We start from the raw sequence: 18986 nt of genomic DNA, 5'->3' as shown, positions 1-18986 counted from the left end.
TGTGTGTCGGTCATTATTATCGGAATTACGCCAATTCGTAACGAAATTTGCAGCACGAAGATGGCACCATTGGTAATTCAATTGAACGTTTAGGGTCTTTGTTTTGTTGTGTCTATTCGTGATATTTACGAGACGAGGAAGAAATAAGAATGTGGATATGGTCATAGAAATTACACGATCTAGAGTGACGTCGTTTTTATAATTATTTGTTATTTAGGTGTTTTAAGATTCTCTTTTTTTTTTCCCACAATCCCAAAAAAAAAAAATTATTACAATGATAGGAATTATTATTATTATGTTATCAACAATTAAATTAAAAAAAAGTTATTAAACTCAACCGGTGGTTTATGATTCAAATCAATATCCAGATGATGAGTTAGATAAATTAACTCAAGTTAATCAAAATAAAATAATTATTTAAAAAAAATGAAATCAAATTTAATAAATAGACAGCATTTACAATACAAATAATGCAATTAAACATATAGCCACGTTTGGTTCACTTTGGAACTTGGGGCCTCTCCCTCCCTTAACGTAAACTGGGCCATTAGTAATGTTAGTGAATACATAGCCTTGTCCACTATTTCTTTCTTCTTCTTTTTTCCCTTTTCTTCGAGAAACGGCCGATTTTATTTTGATCATCTGACAAAAATTCAACCCATATTTTAATGTTTCTTCTGGGTGGTAACATATATATATATATATATATATATATAGGAAGAATAACAAAAATCAAGACATGAAGCTATGGGGTGAATGAGCTTGATGCCATGGCATTAGCTCCTCAAGAGGAAAAGTCAGTCTGTGTGTTCAGGAGGATTAGGGCTCCTGAAAACATGATAATAAGCATCCAGTTCAAGCTGTTCTAATATCTGTTGTGTTGCCCATAGGTAGGAAGAGTGGCCGTCAACTAGATCGGTTACGTCTACCTGCAAAATGTTCCATCATGGATAAACTAAGATTGTAACGAGAATCAAAATTGTGATGGAAGGGAAGTAGGGAAAGTAAATAGAAGCTTACATTCTCAATCCCTGGAACATCTACTGGTTGAATTCCAGCTAATCCTTGAGTGAGTAGGCTATTAGTAAAAACTGGACATTAGTTTTCCAAGTCGGATAATTATTTGTCTAGGCAGATCAAAAGCATCAAGTAATGTCCACACATGAGCATAGTGCAACAGGCATACCTTGCACGAAAAGCAACTCCAAGGGTCCAGTCACCGGTGGAGTAAGCATTCACAAATCTTCCAGCCACCATCTGCAAAACAGTACGATGTAAGAAGAGTTTCCTGGACAGTAAAGTAAGTAGCTAAAACAAATATTGACCAAGGAACAGCAGAGAAAACGCTTTCAAGGAAAGATCTTCAGTCACCTTTCTTGCAGCTTCCCACTTCTGGTCCTTAATAGAGATGGGTGCTCCAAGAAGAACGACTCTTTCTACAACTTCAGCTGTCAGTTCAGAAGGACCGCATTGAAGATCAGTCAAAAATTCCAAAAACTCGCTTTAAAAATGATCAGTGATATTTACCACTATGCTCTGTCTCGGCCAAAGTCTCAAGACACTTGAAAATTACACGTGCACCAAGTGAGTAACCCACAAGGGTTACAGGCCTGAAGAGTCATGTAAAGCCCAAGATGGGAATTAATAGAAAATAAATCACTAGAGATGACACTGTTAACTAAGAAAAGACTTCAAGATAGAAATTAATCGAGAATACAACACTACAGGTAACGTTGTTAACTAAAAATGATGCCTATGGTTTCAATCAAATTTGACCTACCTGTTCCCTTGCAGTCCTTTTAGTAACACTTCTGCCAACAGCTTCCCAGCTTTGTCAGACCTAGAAAATGGCAGAAAATTCAATTGTTGAAAAATCACATTGACAAATTCTATGGAAGCAAGTTACTCTCTATTACTAATTACCAATTTCCCCTGAAGACTTTAATTTAAGGTGCCAGATTTGTGATAAAGAGAGTTGATGCAATGGAAAGGCATTTTTGTCCCATTTTCATCTAAGTATCTCACCTATAGTTAATGAAGGAAACCTGACCTGTCGATAGCAATTGTCCATTTGCTGTCTATAAAATCAGTAGCGGCAAGTAATGTTGCTGGCCAGGCCAATGCTACCAAAAGTGTGCTTAACACGGTCAGCATTGCACCTTGCCTCATAAACTCCATTGCAATTCCTACAGCAGGGATCACCAATGTCAACAGCAGACAAAACTGTAATCATTACATTAGATAGAAATACTAGTTTGAAAAACAAAGTGCTCCCATCAGGGGCAAACCAATTACTTGAAGTAAGCCAATCCTGAATGGCAGTGCTCACTGCAATTAGATTCTTAGGTTCCCAGTGCAGCGCATACCTAAAAAAATCATTAGTCAAGAGATGTGACTTGTGATCCATTTTTAGCATGAAAAAACTAGAGAAATTTAGTTTTGTTTTGGAACAAAAATTACAAAAACCAGTCAACATAAGATCAGATCATAGCAAACAGAGGAAAATGTAAGAAAATGTTTTGGATGCATGTTCAACAAAGATTTTACAAAACTCCAGTCAATAAAAGCAGAACAAACAGAAGGAAAATTGCAAGATTGACAAAGTCATTATAGCGACGAGTAATTACTTTGGATACATGGTACACAAATAAAAAGCATTGTTCTGATTCAGATTTTTCAAAAGAATCATTTTTTTAAGATACATCCTAGGAAGTGACGAGAATTGCAACTTAAGTACATGTGCATTTGCTATTTAATTATAAAAGAATCAAACATTGATAAATTCAGATGGAGAAGAGGTGCAACAAAGAGAAACTTGGAGCATACAGATGTCTTACCTCTCCAAGTTGTCATTTTGTCCTTCCCAGGGCTTGATAAAATCTTCCTCGTCAAACACGCATCCTGAGACCATAATCCCAACTGCTAGTCGCTGATGGAAATTTTCAAATAGAAATATAAGGTTGGCCTTGTACATTATAAAGATAGCCTACAGAGAGGGTGAGCTAAGTGAGAAAAAAGGATAAAGCATAAACTTACGCCTTGGTTATGGTTATCTCCTACAGCTTTGAATTCAAATTCATCAACACTTCCAGTTCTCCTAGCCATCTTGGTCCCCGCAAGTCCAGCTCCAGCAGCTGATTGAACAAAGATGTCAACAGGAAGACAAATGAATTATCCATTACCAAGCAATCATATAAAACTTTAGGGCAGGTTCCTTTGGAACCTGCGGGGGTGTTCACCTCCAAATGATGCAGCAACAGCAACAGAGCCAGCAACAGTTCCTGCAGCACTTGCAGCAGCTGCAAATCCACTAGCTCCAATTACAGGGATAATAGTGCCCAATGTTGGTGCTAGAGCACCAAATCCTGCAGCAATTGCAGGGGCAGCTAATCCTGTAAAATGTGAATTACAAAGTAAGAAACCAAAGCGATAACATTCTCATTTCAATTTCAATATCTGATAAAATTAATCCCGAGAAAGGAAACACAACTAGAGTTTCATACCACCAGTAATGGCCAATAAGGTTCCTCCAGTTATTGCAGCCGCACCAATGATGCCACCACGCTTCCATTTAGCCCATTTGCTTTTAGGCGATTTGGTTTCTTCCTTGGATGCTTCCTCTTTTGCTACAGCCATGGCAGAGCACGCAACCATCAACTCAATGGCTTCCTGCAAAGAAAATATTTTTTTACCCCAGAAACACATAAGATATAAATTACTACAAGACTTAATAAATTTTTTTAGAGCTGAAGGAAATGTTTGTAATTTAAAAAAAAAAAAATTAAATTCACTAGGTTTAACATCTAACCCCATTTGGGGTTTTGGGGGGTGGGGACAGGGTTGTTTCAAGGGAAAAATTTGTATTTTTCTTTTATGCTTTTTCACCCATACTTTTTCTCTTTTGCATACACCTTGCATTTGGAAACCATAAATGTATAAAATCTTAATTTTATTTATAATCACGTTTAATTTGAAATTTGGTTTCACTGCTGTTGGCACCTCCAATACCCACAAACTTTTGTATTCCTAATAACACCCTTCACACATTTTACACCCTACTTTACCATTAAATCTTACTAACACCTTAACATTTTACCTCCTGATTTTTCACCTCATACCAAACAAAAGCTAAATAAAAAATCCCTAGGAATTTGCCCAAGTACAAAGTCATGGAAAGCAGGGGAGATAGCACACCAACCACCAAGTGTATGGAACAATTTAATCTTTTTAGCTATAAAAACAAGGAAGAATAACCACGAAAGCTGCTAATGAGAATGACAAAAGGAGTGCACAAACCATTTTCGTCCACTTAATATCAAGCCAAGTTGCCAGCAATCTCAGAGCCACACGATGTCGAGCATCATAGCCATTTCTTTTTCGGGTGCATTTTTTATTTTCTTCTCGTCTATCAGCCAGACAAGCTGAAAGAATTTCATACAGCACTGTCACTTTCCTCTGATTACTTAGCATCTTCTCCTCTTCAACGGGTTCCTCATCAACATTATGTCCAGAGTCTCGAGGTGCATCACTAACATCAGCAGAATGATCATCCTTCGCAGTTTTTGGCGAATCATTTTCCACCTCAGAGGTTGATTTCACCTCACTGCCAGCAGATAACTTTTCACGACATTGAGTCTCATACTCCTTATGCTTCTCCTTCTTAGACTGGGAAGACACAGGATTTGCTCCCATGGTTTCTTCCATAACATCAACAGCCTTTGACAAAGCAAATTCTTGATCCGAACTTTGAGAAGAAGAAGAAGACGCATCGCCACTTTCTTCTGATAATAACCTCAAGAACTAAGACATAATCAAAACACAACGCAGTTACAAATATAGTAACAACAAATCAGATAACATCATAAATCCACCAGCACCAAGTCAAATATGAATTTTTCTACTCTTGTTGTACACACATCTTGTCATTCGAATTTCAGCATTTGTGAGTCCATCATTTAGAATCCACATGGGACCACAAATGCCGAAACCTGACAGGAAAATGTAGCAGTAGTTTCACAGACTTTCCCTTTCTTTTCAAAAAGGAAACAAAAAAGCAAATGAGAAAAAAAAAAGGTGAAGTTAACACAATTTCTCCTCACTCTATCTTTCCTTCTTTTTTTTTCAATTTTCCTACGAATCAGAAAACGGGAAAACAACATTTCAATGAAGTAACAACTCATGAGCTTTACATGCTAAATAAGCAACCAAGGTAAAGATTGGTAAAATTTTCCTGATTTCTATCAAAATCAAACACATGAAAAATTAGCTTACAAAAAAAGGAAAAAATAAAGAAAAACGACATACAGCTCCAACATGATGCTTAGCAGGAGAACCACCAGCTGTCTCTTCAAGTCCAGTCCATGCTACTGACTCAACCTCTAAAAACCTAATCCACGTTAAAGAGGAAAAAATCAATTCTGATTTAAATTTTTTTAAAAAAGTCACAATTTCATCAATTACAGAAGAATTGTACCTGAATACGGGTCGGAGGAGGCCCGAATTTTCGTGGATCCAAAGGTCAGGGTCTTCAGAAACGGAATCACTGCTGCTGCCGTTACTATGACTACTGCTGCAACTGGTTCGTTCCTCTTGTTCCGAATCATCGTGGAATAAGCCAAGCGGACGGGTTTGATGGATCTGTGCTTGGTGAAGAGCGATTGCAAATAATGCTCCGGCTGCGTATCTCTGCGTCCGTGATAAAAACGACGTCGCCGTGGTTGAGCTTGTGGTTGACATGACTGGATTTTGTTGTCGTTTTAAAGGATTCGTATCGTCGCAGAAAGCATTTTTTGAGCGATCAGTGATGGTTTAAAACGGTGATAGTTTGAAACGGTCTTCTCTTCCTCTTTTCGTGTTGAAGTTGAAGCTTACGTATCCAAACGCGGGTCGCTGATTCTGTTATTTATACTTTAGTCACAAGTGACTAGCCAACCCAAGGCCGGGTCAGTGCAAGAAGCTGTTTTTTACCGAAACGACATTGTTTTTGGGTTTTTATAAAAAAAAAAAATATATATATATATATATATAAAAATCATTGTTGTTTTAGTGGTTTCAGAAGAATCAAGGGTTTAAGTTTAGTCGGTACTCGGACATCAACCCGCAACCTATGATTTAGATTTTAAACTATGTCAAAATCAGATCTTATAATTATAATTTATTCTTTAAAAAAAAATCTTGAAACAGTATTGTTTTGAAAAACCTTTCAAATAAAATTAAAATTTAATTGGTTTGTTAACCAATAAGTCAACCCGCTGGGCCGATTTCGGATAGTTGTTATAACTATATATATCATGTCCATGGTTAAATCTTTAAAAACAAATATTAATTGTTCCTCCCTCTTCTTGCAAGGATGTACATTGCATAAGATTCTTGTTTAAATTTTATTCTTTTCTAAACGGTAAGGTGTACTCCGATCGGTTCTCACCTAGCCATTGACTCCTAATTTGATCGGATTTTAGATTCAAACAGGCCATTTACGCAACGTCAGTGAATTGATTGATGGATACATCTCCGGTCAGTGACCATGAAGGCTAGTCGATAGCTTTTTGGTCACAGAAGAAATGGATTGATTCAAAATGCAGCAACATTCAGAAAGACACCACACTAGATTAGAAAGGATGCTAAACTTGGCTTGGGTCTCTTGAAGATCCTGTTCGTGTATTTGTCGTAAATGATCTTACACACCGCACTATGCCGTATCCATGGGCCAAAGAAAACCCTAATCCATGATTAGAGCTCCAACCATACCCATGGTAAAATTATGGAAAGGAGGGATTTTTTGAGTTCGTTGAACAAGCAGCTCTGTGCTGGACTATCCAAAGAATATATATGTATTCATGCCACCTCAATACACGAGTTAAATTAGAACATTGACAAGGGGGCAGAATTGCTGATACAAATAATGATTACAGAATTAAATGCACACAATTTTCCTATGGAAAAGTGGAACCTAAATATCATGGGTGCCAATAACTACATGATGCCCCCTTCTTGCAGTATCCGCTTTCGTAAAATTTACATACTCGCTGCCCTTTGGGCGGAGGTCTATATGTACTAGCTCCATTTCCACCACCATGTAACGGCTGCTTGTTCCATGATGACCTATCCCTACCAAAACCAGAATCTCTATCTCTGCCTTGAAAATTGTTACGGTGGTCTCTTGGACCAGAAAATCTGTCCCCGCCATACCTTGGTTGGCTTCCCCAACTGCCTGGGTTCCCTGCAGAATTGGCTCCATTCGTCCTAGCATGTTGCTGACCTGTGCCGCCATGACCGTTTCCCCAAACCATGTTCGTGTTTCCTTGTGCTTCTCTTTCATTTATGGTTCCCTGACCAGCATCTCCGTGGGATGGTGTGGGTTGTTGAACATCTGAACCTGCTTCCAATTGACTGGCCGTGGATGGAGTTGTGGATTGGATGTCTGCACCTGATTCTCCCTGGTTACCAGCTAATGACACAAGAGGCTGTATTTCTGAACCTTTTTCCCATTCGTTAACTGGAACATCATTGGGCTTAGTATTACCTTCCACTTCAGGACTTGTGGAAGAATGTTCACTGAAGCTCTTTTGAGGGTTTGGAACATCAATCTGCGATAAACCAAGTGGCTCATCTATCAAAGTCGACTGAGAAGGCTTTTGGGATCTCTCTAGTGGTTCGTCTGTGATAGTGGACTGAGAAGGCGTGCAAGATATCCTAAGTGATTCATTGACTGCAGTCAACTGAGAAGGCATTGGAGATACAGCAAGTGGTTTATCTATGACAGTGGGCTCAGAAGGCATGTGACATGACAGCAGTGCTTCGCTCGCTACAGTCAAGTGAGAAGGTATTTGTATATCAGCAGTCGAACTGAATGCATCACTTTTGCCTGGATCAGGTGCTGGGCTAAACCCATCAACAGGACTGAAGCAATCATCATCATAACCTCGTGTCAATTCCTCAGCAGACCGCAGTTTTGAAGTAGGAGAAGGCAAACCACCAAGAGACTCCATCGCTTCAACTTCTGCCAACAGATCTGAAACAGATTCATCAACTAAAGAGCAGAACTCAGTAGGTTCAGGAATGATGCGTTGCCAATCAGATGCATCAATCACTGGGTGAGTGGAGGGAGAGTGTGCCAGTGGGCCACTATCTGGAGTCTGTGTAGAAGCATGATCACTGCCCCCATCTGTAGGTTTCAGTGAAGAGGCAGACACATGATTGGAGTCCCATTCCTCAACAGGTTTGACAGGAGCAGGGGAATAGCCACCCCATTCACCAGCTACTCGAGCTAGCGTTGCTCCACCAACCACTAAACTGGAAGCAGTACTCCAGCTACATCCTGAATCCAGAACAGGAAGCTTCGAAGAAATGGAGTGATTGTTTTCAGCAGTATGACCTTTCAAGTCCTTGAGGTGCTGCTTTGGTGTTGGACTGGGCAAATCAAAGAAATCAATTTCCTCATTCTTCTGAGATGTTTCAACAGACTTATCCCCAGAAACAAAAGCCGGCTTGGAATCCCATCCGCTTGAACTTTTAATGGGTGGTCTCCAGTTCTGTCCAGAAGATTGGTTTGAATAACTCTCACTATCAGCCTGTTTATCCTCACTTTTGCCAATGTTATTTTTACCTTCAGGTGTCTTGAGTGCATTCCCATTTACATAACTCAGATCATGACTCCGTTTTTCATCTTCATGTTCTTCCTTTGCCTGAGGTAGTGGAATTTCACCAATCTTTCCAGAAGATGGAAGTGAGGAAAGTGAACTGCACATCTGGGATTGATCAGACCAAGACTTGCAGCCCTTGGACAATTCCAAGAGTTGTAGAGCAAGTTGAGCCGATCCATTGTTAGGAATGATGGCATCCGCACCTGTAGTCCAACTTGAAGAATGGGTGCCCAGTGCATTGCTTTTTAGAAGTGCATCATTATCATTGCAATTGACACTTGCATTGTTTTGCACCGACTTCCAGTGATCCATATTTTTCTTGTCTACCAGAGAGGCATCAGCACTTTGATGCAAATCAAATTCATGCCTTTTATCTTTATCAGAAGCAACTATTGCTTCTTGAGCCAGCAAGTAGCTGTTGTCAGGCAATGCTGGCCCTTTATGGAATCGCCCAACCAATGCATCCGTCAAAAGAATAGAGTCATCAGGCTTCTCATTTATCTTCCACACTCTCAAATCTTGAGGGAAAAGCCCACTTGTACTCCATTTACGCAGTTGGGCCATAGCAAATGGCCCTTGAGTTTTTCCAGTTGGATCCTGATAGTGCCACAGTTTGTCCATCTCCATATCATCAACCAATTGCTCTCTTCCTATAGAAAGTGGTGGTGGTAAATTCAGTGATACAACCCCGGAATACGATCCACATTGTACAATTGATTGACTTTTCCAATCATCAGTCATTGAACCGGTAGAAGCTACCCAGTTCTTTGGTGCATTCTGACTATTTAGCCCAGTTTGTTCTCCTCCCTGAGTCTGCATTGACTCGCTCGCTCTCTCATGAACCATATTAGTACCATCTCTATCCACATATGATGTTGTGCACGTATCTCTACCCTGCTCAGAAGCAGTAGCTAAATTCTGTCCCATGTTTCCTCTATCACTCAAGACATCCCCTCCTCCCATTGAAGAGTTGAGTGCTGCCCCATTTCTAGCAGCGCTAGAATTTCTTGGTCTTGCATGGTCACCTGCATATATGCCAGTAAAGTAATCACCAACTAAACTTTCTACAGACAACTTCAAGCATAACTACTGATCACAAATTGTTCAAAATCATAGCTAGGGACCTTGTTTCTTCTTGTGTGATTCTCCAGAATCTTCTTCAGAATCATAACTTGGATTCATATTTGGATCAGCATGTACATCGGGAATCTCAAGCAGCCTGCGCTGACGTTCTTCAGGTGACTTGAGAAGCTCTAATTTCTCCACACATTCTCTAAGCGTGCAACATAGTCAAGGAACAGCAATACTTAATGAAGTTCTATTATATATATGAAATATCTAGAAAATGGTGCACTGGCAATCAATTGAAACCTTCTACAACACTCTAAGTTGCTAATGTTGAATATGCTATCCAGTTCTATGTTCGATCACCAAGGAGACAGTAGAAAAGAAAAGGGACAACAAGTAGGGAAGGCTTTGGTTAAAATTAATGCAACACCGACAACAGTAGAAATTCTATTTCTCCCTAAGAACCTCTAACAATCAAACTAAGTGTTGAAGGAAAATGATATCAAACAACCAGGCCAAGCAGCAAACTTCATGAACAAGACTAGCAACACGTAAAATGTTGAGATAGATGATCTTGCAAAAAAAAAAAAGGAGTAAAGAACAAGCCCATTGAATTTTCAGGAAAATGTGACGGGTCCTTTGTCGTCCACCTTGGCATCAAGTACATACCCACTAATGGTGCTCATCACCCTCACACCTAGTTGCAATATTCTCATCATCCATGAAATACGAGCAAAAGATTTTGCTTGGTGTATTTTCAAATGTAGCATTGAAACAGAATATGGTTGATGAAAACCAGCAAATAAGCTGAGCAAGCACGGTAAAAACGAGAACCCCAAAAGGAACAAGAGTTTCATACAGCAAAGGATATTCTTTCCTAAGTCCTTTTTCACTTGCTCGGTCACGAAGATGATTAAGCCTTAATATATCTTCTTCCAAACGCTGGGTCAAAAGAGTATGGCCATATACAAGAGATGATCAGGATCAGTAATTACACTTGCAGTAACAAGAAAGACAATGTAAAACCATATAACACTTAACGAAAAATGAAATCTGGGTTATATTTATACACACGACTATCAGGATGAAACTTACATCCCTAACTTTGGCATCCTGGATCGCCATTGCTCTCTTCTGTATCTCACCCTATAACCAATAGAGTAGTTTGTGACAAAGGGGCACATATGCTTAAGCTGAGATATAGAAGTGAAAATGACAGAAACACTCACCACCGTTAACCGTTTGATAAGCCCACATTTTATACTCTGACGCAAACGTTTGCATTCACCCTGGAAACATAGTTAACACGTCAAAAATGAAGGAAAACTTGTTCATTTCTTTTGGTTCAAATTGCTAAACCTTCACCTGATACCTTTAATTGGCTGTAGCTGTGTCTGTGGTAAAGTCAACAAAAGGAGGTCTAAAAATTAAAAAGTGTGTTTGGGTACCTTTTCTAATCAAACTTTTAGACTTATATGAACAATAAAAACACACAAAATTATTGTTTCAGACCACGGTTTCCACAACTCAATTCCAAAAAAACACTTTATCAACCGAAACAAATATCTTGTCTGATTAAACTGGCATTTACCATGTCATTGAAAATCAAAAGAGGAAAGTAAATGATGCAGCATTCATGATAGGTAAAGATCAGAAAGAACCATTCTTCACAGATCACAAGATAATCCAGGGAACACAAGCATGGAACTAGGCCTTCACACATCTGTCCATGCTTGAAGAACAATTGAATGCAACGACCAGAAAATGATTGGTTCTTATGTATTTTATTCAGTTCTAGAATTTAGGAGCATTTCTGTATTCTAAAATCTTCATGGATATTCCAAATTTCCAAGTTAGCTGAGAATTTATAAATTTGGGTTTCATTTTATATTTGGTATCTTAGTAGTCCTAAAATAATAGAGTTTGATGGGGTTTTTCCTATTCTAAGTAAAATTTAATTATGCTTTCTTGCTAGGAGTATTAAGTTTTAATAGGATTAGGAACACTACAAAGATAAGTCAAGTAGTCTTTCCATTATTCAAATCAAGATTTTAAAGAAATCTATGAAGTTTTATGATTACATTTGTAACTTCTACCCTAGATCAGATGCTTAGTCTTTCCTCCTCCCAGATGTGATTCCTAGAAACCCTTCCTTGAACCTTACTCGCAAATTCCAGCAATGAAACTTCATTATTCTAGCCTTTAAATAATCATCACTGACCCCTTAACGATCCCCGCATTCATATTCAGCCAATTCTACAGCAATTGACAATCAAAAACTCCACACACACACCTACAGTAATCCACTTTACTGTTCACAGCCCTAAACACAACTTCAAAAGCTTTTCTGCACCAACCGTCCTCCCACAATTTGTTATGCCCCCAGGCATCTGTGCCATGTTTCCAAAAATACCCATTTCTAGTATGTAGAGATAACACTAAAGAATTAGATCCTTAGTTATGTAAATTCAAAATTCTGGTGTCAAACTTAGAATTGTATCATCCATAAAATTCATTATAACAATCTCATCATCAAGCATAACACATCAAGAAAAAACTCGAAATGGTTAAGAAAGTTTCTACAAACTGTAAGCAATCAAAAAAAGGAAAATGAATATTTCGAAAAAGGAAAGGAAACATGTATTTAGGATGGTGTCTTAGTCACCTCTGAGAAGTCCTGGTTTGAAATCCCATCAATTGATATGACCTCCTTCTTATCTAAATTTAATATTTCAAGCATGTCATCAGTTGTTTTTGTGCCAACTTTATATGATTCAGCGGCCTTGCCAATACCTGCAGAAGAAATCATCAGTAACTTGCTAATCTGTTAAACATATAATATAGTGTTGGAAGAAAACACTGAGGCGTATCTTTTTCCTCCTCTTGATATATAATTTGGGGCACTAGTGAGGTGAATAATACCTACAACTTGGACAAGCCTATACATATCTTGTTTTTGATCACCACCAGAAATCCTGATTCGCACAAATGAGCCAACAACCTTTTCATGAAACTTTCCAGCATCATCCATTAAGTTCTCCATCAAACTACGCTTTAAGTAGAGCAAACTAATATTGTGAACATCAATTGCTGCATATTCCTCTGGATTACAATTAATCTGTGGTCCTCTCTCATCTATTTTTTTACGTGTTTTACGCCTTCGATCACTACCTGTCCCCAACTGACTGTCACTATTTCCAGCCACCTCAACCTGGCCACCACCAGCAGTGGTTTCATCCACTGGAGATTTTTCTTTTACAAGAAAGTGATATTCAAGAAGCTTCAGCATTTCAAAATGACCCACACGTTCTTTTCCAAAGAGCTTTATAAGCCTTGAATCACAAAAAATATGACTTTTCTGGTGAGGATCACGAAGATCGTTTCTTTTTATGTATTCTAGCAGAAGACTCTGAACATCAAACTGTGATAGCACAGACATATCCCCATTTTTCATGTGTGAAACAAAATCCAAGAGCTCCTTTGTTGCCCACAATGTGCTGTCAGGCAGATGCGTAAGTTGGTCAATGCGTGATTTTTCCATAACAACAGAGTTCTCCTCGATGTGCAATTTTGGTTGGTCCTCCATTTTTCTTCTCTTAGCATGTATTTCCAGGTTTCCACAGAAGCTGTCTGAAAAGGAGCCATTATTATCATTGCTATGACAAAATTCACCTGAAGGCTCCTGCTTAGGAGCCATCGCACCAGCTCCTTTCCAAGGACTTTTAACTTTGGTTAGGTCATCTCCTTTCCAAGGATTTTTAGCTTTAGTTAGCTCGTCTATTGTTAAAGATAGCTTTGCTTTCAAGTAAATCCAGTAGACCTTGAAGAGATACTCCCAGCTAGTTGTGTCATCAAAATCCACTTGAACCTGCACAGGTTACACACAAGAGAAAATATCTGAAATTGACAGAATCAGACAGCAAAAGAAAAACTATTAGCTAATGACACATGTCTCTCCCGGCCCCAGAGGCATCGACAACCAAACTTTAACAGCACAGAAGTGAATAAGAGATTTCATTGACAGCTTTGCAGCAGAATGTAAACCTGAACTGAAGCCATAGACAATATAAAAGCTAGACAAAGGAAACGGTATCGACCCAAAACAAAGGAAAGCGAGGTGCCAAAAGACACCGAAGAGTCCAATAATCTTATCATCGATGCTCTTTCACGATGTAATTAAGCCAAGAAAGCTAGTTAAACTAGAATAAGATATAGCATCTAACAATTAACATACCTTCTCCTGATTCACTGTTGCAATATTTTCAATCAGCATTATAGTTCTCATGCATGTACCACAAAATCCTTTATTCCCTCTTACACACAAATAATCAGCATCTTTTGTGCAACCTTTGCACAAAGAGTATGGACATGTGTAGCACATATAATGAGAAGCCCTCTGACAACTGCTACAGATATGCCACCCTGAAAATATGCCATAATGAAAGCATGAGATAACTGATAAGGCTCAATATTGGAGGAACTAAGTTAACAGTGGAAATCAGAGATGGTAATTTTGTCAAAGATGGACTGCAATCATGACCACTATAGACAGACAAGTGAATATATTATGTATATGACAATGTCTTGCATGTTCATTAACCATGACTGATCTAGAGACACGAGGATCCAACTGCATATGGAGTTGAATAAGGCATTGATTGACACATTTACTAACCATTTCTACTATAGAAAAAACAAGAATTCAGCCACATATTGAGTGCATAAGGCATCAATTGGCACGTTTATGAACCAAGACTACTTTAGAAAAAACATGAATCTGATAAAAATATGGAAGACATACCACGTTTACTGACACGTTTCTTACTATACACAACTACAATGAGCAAATCAACATGCCCATTCATTAACTAACAATTTTAGTAACTTGGGCTTCAAACATCGAGGCTGGGTTGGATAGTGCCGTTACTGCAGACATTAAAACTACAATAATAATTTTGCATGTGTAGGCAAACCTAAATTCTTGCTTATAAACTAAAACACCATTCCTGCCAATAAAAACCCGCACATCACATGCACATGCAAAATTAAGTCCACATCTAGATCTAAAACCACATCCCGCTAAATAGCGTGACGCACTCTTTCTATATCTCCTCTGTCTACAAGGTGAACTGGCTGGTGCAATGGCTTTACTTGAAGAGGGTATGAATTTCATGGTAGGACTACTTTCTTACCAAAAAAAAGGTAAACCAAATAAGTTTACTAACCTAAGATAGCTGATTCAATTAAAAAAAAAAAAGAGTTATTTTATTGTAGAACCTTGCTTGCAAGCGAGCATACTACATCAAAAACTTAGAAAACCGCCTTAACTGAAAAGGGATTAGCCCCACACTGGCCACACACACTGCCCCATACTTTGCACTTCGATAATATTGATTTCCATAAATTAATGCAACGTGCGTTAACACAAGAACAAACTTTCAAAAACAAGAGACGTGAATTCAGAACAAACTCGCTACATTTGCTAAAACATACCGCAATTCCATTTAGCCTTTGATCGAAAGAATGCCTCGTCCCTTTTGATACAAGCCGGATGGTATGCCTTCGGACAACCCCTGCGTATAAACCAAAAACAAGTAAACCAAGCCAATCACTGAACCAAACCCGCACAAATATTAAAAACCCTAAACCACCATTTAGTCCCTAACCTCGCAAACTTTCTATTTTTATCACCTAAATCAAAACAAAATCTAACACATTAGATGAAAACCAAACTTTTTTCTCCTTTCTCGACTAAAACTTCAAGTTCAAATTTTGTATAAAACCAAACAGGAAAAAAAAATCAAAATTGACAAGCTCACCGACGATCACAGAGAACAAGACTACCACCATCAAAACAAATAAAACAAACATCTTCTTCATCTCTCTTCTTCCTCTGTGAAGACGAAGCAGGAGGAGCTTGTGGCGGCCCTAATTTCCCTTGAGTTCTAGGCGGGCGGCCTCGCTTTCGCTTTCCCGTACTGTTTTCGGCAATTCTGACATGATTACTAACCTCTACAGCAGGCACGATATGTACTGATTCTCTCTTAGACGAGTCCACGTCAGCAGTAACCATCGAGACTGTAGCTCCAACGAGCTGAGAATCCTCCATTTCTGGAATCGTTTGGCATTGATCGGTGCTCATAGGATCAGAAGTTGGTACCGAATTGTCAAAAGTTAGCGGCGCTTCTTCTTTGGTCGCATCTGGAATAGAAGGTCTATAGTCTTCTTGCCGCTGGCGCATGTGGAGAATCAATTGAATAGAAAATCTAGAGAGAGAGAGAGAGATTGATGGTTGTGTTGGTCAGTTGTGAAAAGATGGAAACCCTAGGTTTTGATTTTGGGATTTTCGGAGCGGGTTGGGGGAAGAGGAGAGGTGAGGGGGGAGAGGGTGGTGGTCTCTCTCTAGGACTTGGGTGAAGATGTGACAGGGCATTTCCTCTCTTTTTTTTTTTGTGAGAGAGAGAGAAAGAGAGGGTAATTAAAGAGGAGGACGAAACTGTCTGAGACGGACACTTGGGATTGGGTAAAAGGACGATGACTTCTTTTACTAATTTTTATTATTATTATTTTATTTCACATGCATAGCATAGCATAGCAGCTCAAAGCCCTGTTTATATGTCTGTCTTGTTCGGTATCGTGTCTAAACTGTTTTCGCAGGTAGTGTACCGTGATAGAAGTAGTTTTTTTAGAGTGTTTTTATTTTGAAAATATATTAAATATATTTTTTATTTTTTAAAAATTAATTTATAAATATAAACATATTAAAATTATTTAAAAAAATATTCAAACAAAAAAATTCAGATTTTTGGAAAAACTTAGCAGTCACACAAACAAACAACCTAAAATATTTTTAAAATTATTTTTTATTTTAAAAATATTAAATTAATATTTTTTATTTATATTAAAAAATAAACAAATATTATTTTAATGTGTTTTTAATTTTCACACTTCATAGAAAAATCTTGAAATAACTTTTTAGATAAAATAAAAGAAACTTTGAACATTGTTTTAAAGTCTTTTTTTAAGATAGTCAAAGATTTGCTGCAAACAACCCATCTAATCCATGATATAAACTTTTAGCAGGATTGATCTCTGCTCGAGTCTTATAACTCTTTGAAGAGGAAAAATATATACTAAATACTATAACTTTGTTTATTATTGTGTTTTAAAAGTATAAATTGTTACTTAAAATTAATATATTTTGATGTTTTTCAGATTCATTTGGTATACTAATGTTAAAAATAATTTTAAAAAAATATTATTTTAATATATTTTAAATAAAAAATACTTTAAAAAGTAATCATTATTATATTTCTGAATATCCTCTAAATAATTGACTAGAACATATATGTAGTCACCAATTTAGTTTAAATTCTTCAACTTTTTTGGTTATAACTTATAAGCTGAAAAAATCAAGGCTTCTAGTTATTAAATAAGCATTTCACTGAGTAGTTGAAATTGAAAAAAAACTAAAAAAAATGTTATTGAAGAGTTAAATAAAAAAATACAAAATATTATTATACAAAACAATATTTTATAGATGTAGCAACAATGATTTGATCATACATTTTAGTATTTTTTAAAAATTCATAATAATTAATTAATTTCGATTCTTGTAGGTTTATTGCTTGCTGTTGTTGGTTTGGTGTTTTTTTTTTTTGGTTTTACCTATGTTACTTTAAAATATTTAAAAAAATTTGTATTGCTTCTATTGAAGCATGTATTTTTGTTTTCAATTAAAAAAAACAAACAAATAAGGTAGTTTATATTGTATTTTAAATTTTTTAAATAAAAATCATTTATTAAATAGTATTAAATTAAAATTATCTGAAAACATTATTTTTATATTTTTTTTAACGAAAAATAGCTCGAGAAAACTTTAAGGAACAGGTTAAAAGAGTACCGTTATAGTTATTATTATCTAATATTTCTAACAATATAAGTGACTATAAAAAAATAACTTATTAAAAACATACTCTATTTACGTGTACAATTTACTTGGATTTTGAAAAGAGAAAAAAAAACTCCATTGAAATACCAATGGATGCCAACATTGGTATGTGTAATTCGGGAAAAAAAATAATTGAGTTGATTAAAAAAAATATCACAATAAGCTGTAGTTAAAAGCATGTAATATCACATGTTTTTTTATTTAAAGAATTAAAAAATATTAACAAGATAATATTTTTCACTAATAAAGAAAAACTGTGATTTAAAAGCAATGCAACGTGAAACATACAGGTATTTATTAAAACAATAATACGAGTTCAAACTTCAAAGTAGTGAACCGGGTCCCAGGGGTCCACGCATGTATACTTCGTAGTTCCAAAAAAAGAAAATAAATATTGAAAATGAGGGTTCCGTGGCCATTGAGGGAAGCGTCGAACGCGGCGCTTTAATTATTCTCTTGGACTGCGAGGGGGTCTTGTGAGCAAGCACCACGTGGGAAGAGGCAGTGTTGGCGAGTACCTAGAAAGAAAAGGGAGGCTTGGTTGGGCTGGGACCCATCCTTTTTGGACATGTCGTGTTTAAATGCTAAAAACATGGACCGATACAGTTTTTTTCCTTTCTATTTAAAAAATAGCAGTGTCACGGTAAAAACAAAAACACTAGAAAGATAGTAGAGTTTATACAGGTTCGTGCACCTTTTGCTATTTAAAATATTGACTTTCAATTAAAAAATAATAATAATAAATAAATAAATAGACAAGTTGAGATAAGAGGGGAAAAAATATTGAAAACATACCAAACTTTTAATTATAATATTATACCAAACTTTTAATTATAATATTATCGATTTTAAGATCTTAACAAGGTAAATTTAACAATAATAAAAAAGATCATCAACAAGATCTTTGATGACAAGTGTAATCCACATAAATCACTGTCGGTGATTTTTTTTAATGTCATTAAATATGTATCATCAAGATAATTTAAAGATATCAGTAGTGTCATAATTAGAGTTTTAGTATGTATCTAAAATTTTATTTATTTATTTATTTTTCTCTTTACTCTCGTTATTTATTTAATATTTTTTATTGAATATCATTATTCTGAATAGCGATAAATTATAAAAATTATGTTTTTTAATCTTGACAAGTATAAATTCTGTTATTTCAAAAAAAAATTGTGTTATTTCATCAATTTTTTTTAAATCTTCTAAAAACCAAGAATAACCTTGTATTTTAAAACTTTTTATATCGTGGAATTTTTTGTTTTTTTATTTATTGTTTGTCTGGACGAAAACATCACTTTTTTTTACTCTTTTTTTCCTTT

The 18986-nt window shown here is 36.6% G+C and overlaps 2 protein-coding genes across 3 annotated transcripts; both read right to left on the bottom strand.

Moving 5' to 3' along the window:
* Positions 1–413: 413 nt before the first annotated feature.
* Positions 414–5892, bottom strand: LOC7480161 (uncharacterized). Of its 2 annotated transcripts, XM_024605789.2 has the most exons (15): positions 5474–5889; positions 5305–5386; positions 4297–4800; positions 3504–3669; positions 3240–3392; positions 3037–3134; positions 2838–2929; positions 2296–2366; positions 2051–2186; positions 1781–1840; positions 1528–1610; positions 1372–1448; positions 1187–1257; positions 1021–1078; positions 414–929 (listed from the first exon to the last, which is right to left on the bottom strand). In XM_024605789.2, exons 1-15 carry the CDS (start codon positions 5734–5736, stop codon positions 798–800), a joined length of 2046 nt encoding a protein of 681 aa, XP_024461557.1. In that variant the 5' UTR covers positions 5737–5889; the 3' UTR covers positions 414–797. The 2 variants fall into 2 exon arrangements, 1 of the variants encoding a protein (XP_024461557.1); XR_008059691.1 differs by lacking the exons at positions 414–929; positions 1021–1078; positions 1187–1257; positions 1372–1448 and having other exon boundaries at positions 2026–2186; positions 5474–5892.
* Positions 5893–6812: 920 nt separating this feature from the next.
* Positions 6813–16168, bottom strand: LOC7480162 (zinc finger CCCH domain-containing protein 44-like). The gene is made up of 10 exons (XM_006380729.3): positions 15530–16168; positions 15204–15283; positions 13945–14132; positions 12633–13578; positions 12376–12503; positions 10940–10999; positions 10806–10856; positions 10582–10652; positions 9767–9921; positions 6813–9667 (listed from the first exon to the last, which is right to left on the bottom strand). The coding sequence occupies exons 1-10, from the start codon at positions 15949–15951 to the stop codon at positions 6957–6959; spliced, it is 4812 nt and encodes a 1603-aa protein (XP_006380791.3). The 5' UTR covers positions 15952–16168; the 3' UTR covers positions 6813–6956.
* Between the last annotated feature and the right edge of the window lie 2818 nt (positions 16169–18986).

Source organism: Populus trichocarpa, chromosome 7 (assembly GCF_000002775.5).
Source record: "Populus trichocarpa isolate Nisqually-1 chromosome 7, P.trichocarpa_v4.1, whole genome shotgun sequence".
NCBI lineage: Eukaryota > Viridiplantae > Streptophyta > Magnoliopsida > Malpighiales > Salicaceae > Populus > Populus trichocarpa.
The sequence above is the reverse complement of the archived record's forward strand: the minus strand, read 5'-3'. Positions and strand labels throughout refer to the sequence as shown.